General features: G+C 41.3%; 1 protein-coding gene across 2 annotated transcripts; it reads right to left on the reverse strand.

Moving 5' to 3' along the window:
• Positions 1 to 1,353: 1,353 nt before the first annotated feature.
• On the reverse strand, positions 1,354 to 5,681 carry LOC101273170 (T-cell surface glycoprotein CD1b-2). Of its 2 annotated transcripts, none has more exons than XM_004284470.4 (6): positions 5,521 to 5,681; positions 5,000 to 5,266; positions 4,049 to 4,327; positions 3,550 to 3,828; positions 2,980 to 3,073; positions 1,354 to 2,077 (listed from the first exon to the last, which is right to left on the reverse strand). In XM_004284470.4, exons 1-6 carry the CDS (start codon positions 5,579 to 5,581, stop codon positions 2,056 to 2,058), a joined length of 1,002 nt encoding a protein of 333 aa, XP_004284518.1. In that variant the 5' UTR covers positions 5,582 to 5,681; the 3' UTR covers positions 1,354 to 2,055. The 2 variants fall into 2 exon arrangements, with proteins under 2 accessions (XP_004284518.1, XP_033270205.1); XM_033414314.2 differs by having other exon boundaries at positions 5,000 to 5,165; positions 5,521 to 5,636.
• Between the last annotated feature and the right edge of the window lie 4,775 nt (positions 5,682 to 10,456).

The raw sequence follows: 10,456 nt of genomic DNA on the forward strand, positions 1-10,456 counted from the left end.
TTGATATGTACCAGGGCAATGATGGATTGGAATCTACCCCAAATCCAAGCATAATGAGTACATTTTGCTTCTATACTTATCAACTATTCTTATTCAAAAAGAGCACTAGATTCATTTAGCTAAACAGATAACAAAGAGTAGAATTATATTGATCTCAACTAATTTCAAAATGCTTTTTATTTCTGCATAATGTCGAATACTTTTTACAGTTTAAAAAATGATCTGTTTTGAAGGTAAGATTGACAAATCTTGAAATTAAAAAAGCAAATATGTGAAGGAGCTAAACTATACATCAAATATATTTGGCAAGGGAAGACTGGAAGCTTGCTTACATTAAATTCAGAAAAACTTTTATACTCTTTTCTGTCAATACTTTTTTTAAAACTGAATCAGAATAGCCACATTTGGAACACTTTCTGTTATCAATCAATATTTTTAGATAGTTAGAACCTGGTCCTAAGCCTAAAGTGGGCTTGATTTTGGAAAGTAAATCTTTTCACAACTGCCTTGATGCACGGAAACCTTTTTAAAAATAGACACTCCCTAAGTCTTTTGTTCGCATGATCACACACTGATGCTTAGATGTTCCAAAATCTAATATGGCCACAATAGTCTTGATAACCAAAGTCATTTTTTTCCATCTTTAGAAATCTACACTGGAACAACCATATCCAACAGATCTCAAGCTACTATGTGTGTGAACGAACCTTCTCTTTTGTTTCATACCTGAATGCTGTACATCTATTTTGGATTGTATATTGTGTTTGTGTATTTATGCTGTGGTTCATAGTAACTTCTCATGTTATGGAATTGATTTGCATTAAACACAAACAGTAAAATAAAATTTATATATATATATATATATATACCCAAATTCTCCCCTCTTCCCCCTTCCTATTCTTTTAATTAAATGAGTTTGGATTTTTTTAATGAGGTTTCTAGAAAACTGTGGAATAAGCAAAAGAATCAATAAACATAAAGTCAACAATGTAACTGACTTGATAAACCACAGATATCAAAGTCCCTGAGAGCAAGAAAAGCCCTCTTGACTCTTTGCTTGAATACTTAACAACCCATCTGCACTATTACTCCTCACCCATCCTGCCTCTCATGCATTCTCACTGGAAAATGAGAAACAGGATCCTTTTCTGATTAATCTTTATATGTAAACTATAGTTATAATATGGGCAGAAGTGGTTTTCTCCAGAGGAGCTCAGGGCAGAAACAAGGAGAGCGTGATATTTTTTGCTATGTGAGAATATCTCAATAAGAGGAAAATCTAGAATATCAACTAAAGAGGAAAAAAAGGAAGGAGATAATTTTGAAAAAAAAAAAAGACCATTAACGTGGCAGTTATAGCAACTTAGATTATTTTATTAAACAAACACATATGCAAGTGAGAGATCTTGCCTGGGATCCATCTAGAGCAAACCTTTCTCTCAAGGAACTTATAAGTAGAAAGAAAAGAAAAACAAAAAGAACTGCAATGTTGTGGGTACAGAGTAATGTGGATCTCAGCATGACACCACACAAGGGAGGGTTACTTCCACTGTAGCACTAAAGAAGGCCTCCTGGAGAAAGAAGCTGCTCAGCTGGCCCTCATGGTTAGAAAATCATCCAAGCAGAGACAGAGATATTATGTTAAAATAGTTCAGCATCTCTGCAAATACAATTATCTCGGCATAATTATAGTTAGCTCACTTTAACAAATGATATTTCAGCAGAATCACAACAAAAGAGTTCAAATAAGAAGCCAAAGGGATGTCACTGTTAAGTCATGGACATCATTTCACTTATTCCGAGGTATATTCTTTCTCACCTCACATCTATGAAATCTGAGTGGCTCCTACTATTGATATTGTCTCATAATAACAATTTTTAATTATTTTTCTGCTAGTGTATAAATTGTGATTTAATCTTACAAACTATGGGCACTCTGATTTGTCCAAATCTGATGATTATTTGATGAAATATGATGAGATTGACTCCTGGGCTGACAGAGTTTCTGGACTCCTGGTTACTGATCCCAAATGGAAATGGAGACATGGTGAGGGCTCATGAGATACTCTGAAAGGACCTGTTAAGATCACAAGCAAAAAATTGTTCTACATAAGAGATATTTGTACACCATGTTCATAGCAGCATTATTCACAATAGCCAAAAGGTAGAATCAACCCAAATGTCCATTGACAGATGAACGGATAAACAAAACAGCCTTAAAAAGAAAAGAAATTCTAATATATACCACCACATGAATGAATTATAAGGACATTATGCTAAATGGAATAACCAGTCACAAAAAGACAAATAGTGATGATTCCATTTATATGAGGTACCTAGAGTAATCAGATTCATATAGACAGAAAGTAGCATGGTGGTTGCCAGGGACTAGGGGAGCAAGGAATGGGGAATGTGGTTTAATGGGCCGAGTTTTAGTTTACAAGATCAAAAAAGGTCTAGAGATAGGTTGCACAAAATGTGAATGTACTTAATACTACTAAACTGTATGTTTAAAAATGGCTAATGCAGTAAGTTTTTAACTCATGTGTATTTTACCACAATTTTTTAAAAATAGATTTATCAGGACTTCCCTGGTGGCGCAGTGGATAAGACTCTGTGTTCCCAATGCAGCAGGCCTGGGTCAATCCCTGGTCAGGGAACTGGATCCCACACGCATGCCACAACTAAGAGTTTGTATGTCACAACTAAGGAGCCCATGAGCCGTAACTGGGGAGCCCACCTGCCTCAATTAAGGAATCCACGTGCTGCAACTAAGGGGTCCGCCTGCTGCAACTAAGACCCGGCACAATCAAATAAAAAAATAAATATTTTTTAAAAATAGATTTACCTAAAGATGGGAGTGGGGAAGAAAGGGGAAAGGGTCTGCTGGAAATACTGAGGCTAAAATATGTAATAGATAAAATGGAGGGAAAGAGTGAGAGGATGGACAAAAAAGAAAGATTAAAAAGGAAAACTCACCTGCGCCTCAAAAACCGTAATGCAAGACATATCAAAAGGACCAAGGAGGGCACTAATATTGCCAAAAATATCAAGCTGACAGAGGTGGGGTGACCTGGCAATTGGGAGAGGACACAGGGATGTCACTTCAAACCCATTCTCTAGTTCTCCTGGCTTTGTTACCCACCCGAGTGTCAGCACCACCACTATCAGCTTCTGATGCATAGGATCTGTGATTCTCTCTCTCATATTCCTGGATATCATATATTCACAGCCACCCTTTGTCTCTCCCTCTTACCCCATCCCACCCAGTCTATAAGTCCTTCATTCTTATCTCTTCTATACCTTAGATCATCTATTTTCATTCCTCTTGGAACTGTAGTCCCAGGAATAAATCTCAACCTCTGTCTCTCTGTCTCTTTTTCTCTCTCTGACTCTCTGTCTCTCTCTCTCTCCTTCCCTCTCTCCATTCCTTTCTCCCCCCCGTCCCTCCCTATCTCATCCATCAAATCCCTCCATTTTCCCAGTCCCCTCCTCTGTGCTTGAGGACCATCTCCTCCCATTCCCAGCTGGGCCCCAGTCCTTCCTCACCCCAGTAGACGATGATGTCCTGGTCTCCTAGACTGCTGTGCTTCACTCGGCAACTCAGGCCAGTCTCCTCCCCAGCCGTCACATCCAGGGTTACTCGGAGATACCATGTCCCATCAGCATTGGGCACAGTATCACCTTGCCGAGTGCCAGACTGCTTCTGCTCGCCCCTCATCCACATCACCCACACAGGTTTCGGGTAGAATCCTGAGACATGGCACACCAGCAGCAGACGGCCAGGCCCAGGACTGGGGTCACTGGACAGCCAGGCCTCAGGCTTCACTGGGGCAGGAAGAGGCAGGGAGACTGTCAGATTATGACTCTAATCTAGAGCATAGGCATTCAGAAACCCACAGGTTTGGACAGTGACCTCTTCTACTCTTAGGGGAATCAAATCATTTATTGATTAAGCCCCTCTCTCCTTAGGTACCTCCTACTCTTGAATTCAAAGAAGGTGGCATGACATGAAATAGAAAAGTCTTATGAAGAGAAAAGAACTAACCTTGCCTCTGTAGTTCGGCCTTCCCTGCATCGAGGACACCAAGGAGAAACCGAGGGCAGGTGTCTGAGAGGAGCGTCTCTATGAAACCCTGGATGCCTTTGTACTGAGAGACGAATGCACAGAACTGCTGCGCCCTGCTGCCGCCCTCTGGGGCAGGTGCACATGAATGATTCTTAATGCTCGCGAAATCCAGTCCTCCTAAAGCTCCCCTCAAAAAGCTTCCTATGGACTTCCCAGAATGCAACTCACAGCCTCCTATGCACTGGATCACAAAGGGGTCTGGATACAAGGAAAACAGGGACAAAGTTACTAAAAAGCAAACAAGAAAGAAAGTTATGGGGAAAGGACATGGGGCTTTGGATTTGGGGGGTGGGAGAAAGGTCTGAGATGACTCAAAAACTAATTGCAGTATTCAGAGCCTTTTCAGAAAGAAGAGCATTGGGGAAAGGTATGCATGTCATAAATGGTGGGGACGGTCTGCTGTAAGGCTGTAGGGTGGGCATGAGGGGAGAAGGGGAGCAGCTTGTGATGGACTCAGGAGTTCAGCATCCCAGGGTGAAGGGGAGAGTTACACTGAGAGAAGGGATCAGGCAGGAGATGCTTGAGGAGACGGATTGGAGGAGGAGGAAGTCACACTTCAGTTCACTCAGGCACAGAGTAGAGAATTGAGGGCTTTGTCCTTGGGGTTAGAGAGAAGCCAGTTATGCACAAACAAACCAGGAGATGGTTACAAAGGGGGATCTTCATTTATCACACAGGGGTGCAAGAAACAGGAAGAATCTGGGATACTTGTTGGAGGTGTGGAGTCAGAGTTGGAGACTACTCTGGAGAAGTGTGTGCATGCAGTTGGGTAAAGTGGGAGGATGGGACCAAGATCCAAGAGAGTAATAGCCTTAACCAGGAGAGAGAAAAACCATTGGGAATCTCCCCGGAGCAGAGGACTGTACTCACATTCAATCTGGACTTTACTGACATAGTCCTGCAGTTCCTTGGTCAATCCAATGAAGTAGGCTTGGAATAGGTCCTCCAGCTTAATCAACTCCTCATCACTGAAGTTGCCCTTGGACCAGGGCTTCAGGAAAATGGCAGTGCCCGAGTCATTGTCCCAGACATGAATCTGAAAATCATCCAACCAGCCTGAGCCTTGATATTGTGCCCAGGTCCTGTTGACAATGGTCAAAGTCTGGATAATACGGTAAGAGGTTGGCCCTTGGAAGGCTGTGGGTGGTGGAAGGATAAGAAGAGTGAGGAGAAAGAAAGAATCAGGATGAAATGATAAAGAACCCAGAGTCTGAACAACAACACAGAGCCTAAGACATTTTCCTGCCCCAAGGCTTCTAGCTCCATCCCCAACCTCCAGAATGGGGGGAGAGGGCTGGAGACACGAGGGCCCTGACCCTTAGTGATCGGTGCAGCATGCTTTCATCCAGACCCCCTGCACCTGTTCTGGGAGCTTCCAGAGTTCCTCTTACCATCCTCATTTTCACCACCTGGGACGATAACTGCTAGCAATAGAAGTGGCAGAAGCAGCATTTCATTGGGAACTTCTGACCCTCAGACGTGCTGTTTGATCTCTAATTTCAGCAAACCTTTTTCTCAGTACTCTATAGTGACTTCCTCTCTCTTCCAACTGACAAATCTCTTCCTCACCCACACTGCACGTCACAGAAATACTGTGTCTTCTACAGCTCTGTCCTCCCACTCTGCTTCTCATTTCCGCTCCAGCCCTTGACTTGCAGATTTTTTTTAAAGTCTCTGGCTTCCAGCTGTTCTCCTTGACCTCAGCTTTCTTCATATTTATTACTTCGGAAAAGCTCCCGTGTGATGTTAAAAGGTTATCTCACCTCCCCAATCCTTTATTTCCACATCTGTTAAATAAGAGGGTAATATTAAACAATTGCTCTGCTTCCAGTCTCTTTTAATCCAGAAGAATTCCTTTGGTTTATACACCCAACTGGACCTCCCTCCTCACTGCCCCTTTCCTCTGGCACTTTGCCATTACCTCTTCCCAACGTTCTCAATGGCCCCTCTTTCTTATCTCGTCCCTCTTACCTAGTCTCTCTAACCCACATTATGGTTTCTGAGTGTGGGTGTGTGTTGACAATCATTTACATGCATGCAAAGCATTTAAATCACTGCTTTATCGTATTTGATTCTGGGACCCAAATGCCAAATGCTTTCATCCTATGTGACCCAGGTCACTGCCACAAGCCCTTATTCGTGCAACGCAATCCAAACCCTCTCCCCATCTGTTCAGCACTCTGGTTCAGAATTGCTATAAAAATGTACACCTGATCATGTCAAGCTGATGCTTAAAATATTTCAATTACTTTCATGAAAAATAATCCAAACTCCTACTATGTATGTCAATTTTATATAAAAAGGCTCATATAGATATATCATTCTACAAGAAAAAGGGTGGGGGAGGTGAAAGGAGTGGGATCTGTGAAAAGGGAAACTGACAAGACAATTTGTACCAGTGAACACTTATGAACATAAATGCAAGAGTCTGAAATCTGTATGACATGCAATAGAGAGAGAAGGAGATGGTTATATAGGCCCTCTAGACACACAGGACCCCCAAAGAATAATCTGAGATGGGTGGGACATCCTCTGATTAGAATCCAGCCTGGCTGAGGGTCCTGGCTGTCCTGGGGGAGTCCAGTGCTCTTCCTCTGTCACCAGCCTTCCCCAAGCTCCCTCTTCTCACCCCATTGGTGCGCAGGCCACAGGCATCCTCATGCTTGCCTTTCCCTGGGCTCTTACCTGGCCCTCCCCCAAGCTCACCTCAGTGGGTGGTTTTCCTGCTAGAGAGCACTGTCCTCAGCACTCCAGTGTCCTGTCCCTGCCCCAGTGTCACACTCTACCCCCTCATCCCCTCTCTGCCAGCAGAAACCTCACCCTCTGCACACTTCCCTATTCTAGAAACCCCACTGCCTTCCACAACACGCCTTTTACTTGGCCTTTCATTTCCCCATTAGCTCGTCTTCAAGCTATTCTCTCCACTTTCTGGCTCCCAGCAGCAGTCCCTGCCTCTGTCCTGTGTCCTCCCCCATCTCACACCTACAGCAGTAGGAAGGGTCCCACCCTGAGATGTAGGGTAAATCACTTACTAGAATGCATTGATCACTGCCCTAGGTCTCAATTTCTCCCACTGCAAAATGATTGGACTAAAAGAACTTGACATTCTCCAATTCTGTTTCAACTTTAACATTCTTTGACTCGGTCTGTGTTCACATTCGTTTTTATTTACATAGTCTTTTCTTTCTGTGCCTCCTGGGCCTCATTTCTTACTTTTCTATGGCTCCATAATGTTCTCTATTTACCCTTAATCTGAGTCCCCAAGGTCTCATCTCTATTTTGTCACCACTCCTCCCTAATTTATCCATTCATTCTAAGTGCTGCTCACCACCTTGGCTAAATTTTGAAACATAAAGCATTGCCTTATCATTAGACCGTTAGATTTCTTTGTGTAAATATATGAACAATAGGCAAGATGCTTTTTTTTTTTTTTTTTTGCAAAATAGAAGCCAAGAAATGAACAAGAAAAAACTACCACAAGACAGAGATATACCAGGTAAGCTATAGTTTTATAAATTATTTATACATGTATATGCTGACCTTACAAGATGATAAGAAAGTCTTCAAGAAGCAAATCAAATAAGACATTGAAAACAAGAGAGGGAAATAGAAGCTTCCCAGGGCATTGTGGAGGGTTGGTTCCCAAGGCTTTTGTCTACAGTAGCCACATGGGTGAAGAGGTAATGTCTTGAGATCACCCCCCCCACCAAAAAAAAAAATGCAGGTTGTCATGAGACTTTCTACTACACCCTCAGTGAAACTGGACCAGAAAAAAAAATCCATCCAACTGAACAGGGGAATAACAAGGAATGTTATGGTTGCCTTATGCTCTGCCTAGGAATTTTTTAAATTATTCTTATGAAATTTCTTAATCACAGGTTTGCCTCACATGAGTTTGGCATTGAAAATATTCTAATTAATTTGGAATGCCCAATCCAAGAAATTAATATCAAAAAAGTGGTTCCAGGAGAGGAGGCATGAATAGGTAGGGTACAGAGGATTTTTAGGATGGTGAAAATACTCTATATGATATTATAATGATGGATATATGCCACTCTATATTTGCCCAAACCCATAGAATACATAAAGTTTTTTTTCTCAGCAATCAGTAAAAAAGAAAAACAATTCTGATCAACTTATGCTGGACAACAGACTGGATTATCTTTCCATGTTCTCTAAATAAAATGATCATTTTTAAATTATTTCTCTGGATGATGTATTATTTCTAGAATTTTTTATCTAGCTTTTTATCTAGCTTTTATCTAGCTTTTTTTAAATTGAAGTATAGTTGATGTACAATTTTATATAAATTACAGGCATACAGCATACTGATTCACAATTTTTATAGGTTACACTCCATTTATAGTTATTATAAAATATTGGCTATATTCTCTGTGTTGTACAATATATCCTTGTTTGTCAGCTTTTTAAAAATTGAAATTTACTGTCACTTCTGTTGTGTCTTTTAAATATTAAGTATCTGACATAAATCACAGCAAGATCCTTTTGACCTACCTCCTAGAGAAATGGAAATAAAAACAAAAATAAACAAATGGGACCTAATGAAACTTCAAAGCTTTTGCACAGCAAAGGAAACCATAAACAAGACCAAAAGACAACCCTCAGAATTGGAGAAAATATTTGCAACTGAAGCAACTGACAAACGATTAATCTCCAAAATTTATAAGCAGCTCATGCAGCTCAATAACAAAAAAACAAACAACCCAATCCAAAACTGGGCAGAAGACCTAAATAGACATTTCTCCAAAGAACATATACAGACTGCCAATAAACACATGAAAGAATGCTCAACATCATTAATCATTAGAGAAATGCAAATCAAAACTACAATGAGATATCATCTCACACCACTCAGAATGGCTATCATCAAAAAATCTAGAAACAATAAATGCTGGAGAGGGTGTGGAGAAAAGGGAACACTCTTGCACTGCTGGTGGGAATGTGAATTGGTTCAGCCACTATGGAGAACAGTATGGAGGTTCCTTAAAAAACTACAAATAGAACTACCATATGACCCAGCAATCCCACTACTGGGCATATACCCTGAGAAAACCAAAATTCAAAAAGAGTCATGTACCAAAATGTTCATTGCAGCTCTATTTACAATAGCCCGGAGATGGAAACAACCTAAGTGCCCATCATCGGATGAATGGATAAAGAAGATGTGGCACATATATACAATGGAATATTACTCAGCCATAAAAAGAAACGAAATTGAGCTATTTGTAATGAGGTGGATAGACCTAGAGTCTGTCATACACAGTGAAGTAAGTCAGAAAGAAAAAGACAAATACCGTATGCTAACACATATATATGGAATTTAAGAAAAAAAAAATGTCATGAAGAACCTAGGGGTAAGGCAGGAATAAAGACGCAGACCTCCTAGAGAACGGACTTGAGGTTATGGGGAGGGGGAAGGGTGAGCTGTGACGGGGTGAGAGAGAGTCATGGACATATACACACTAACAAACGTAGTAAGGTAGATAGCTAGTGGGAAGCAGCCGCATGGCACAGGGAGATTGGCTTGGTGCTTTGTGACAGCCTGGAGGGGTGGGGTAGGGAGGGTGGGAGGGAGGGAGACGCAAGAGGGAGGAGATATGGGAACATATGTATATGTATAACTGATTCACTTTGTTATAAAGCAGAAACTAACACACCATTGTAAAGTAATTATACCCCAATAAAGATGTTTAAAAAAAAAAAAAAAAACTACAAATAGAACTACCATATGACCCAGCAATCCCACTACTGGGCATATACCCTGAGAAAACCAAAATTCAAAAAGAGTCATGTACCAAAATGTTCATTGCAACTCTATTTACAATAGCCCGGAGATGGAAACAACCTAAGTGCCTATCATCGGATGAATGGATAAAGAAGATGTGGCACATATATACAATGGAATATTACTCAGCCATAAAAAGAAACGAAATTGAGCTATTTGTAATGAGGTGGATAGACCTAGAGTCTGTCACACAGAGTGAAGTAAGTCAGAAAGAGAGAGACAAATACCATATGCTAACACATATATATGGAATTTAAGAAAAAAAAAATGTCATGAAGAACCTAGGGGTAAGGCAGGAATAAAGACGCAGACCTCCTAGAGAACGGACTTGAGGTTATGGGGAGGGGGAAGGGTGAGCTGTGACAGGGCGAGAGAGAGTCATGGACATATACACACTAACAAACGTAGTAAGGTAGATAGCTAGTGAGAAGCAGCCGCATGGCACAGGGATATTGGCTCGGTGCTTTGTGACAGCCTGGAGGGGTGGGATAGGGAGGGTGGGAGGGAGGGAGACGCAAGAG

The sequence above is a fragment of the Orcinus orca genome, chromosome 1, assembly GCF_937001465.1.
Source record: "Orcinus orca chromosome 1, mOrcOrc1.1, whole genome shotgun sequence".
NCBI classification, from domain to species: Eukaryota; Metazoa; Chordata; class Mammalia; order Artiodactyla; family Delphinidae; genus Orcinus; species Orcinus orca.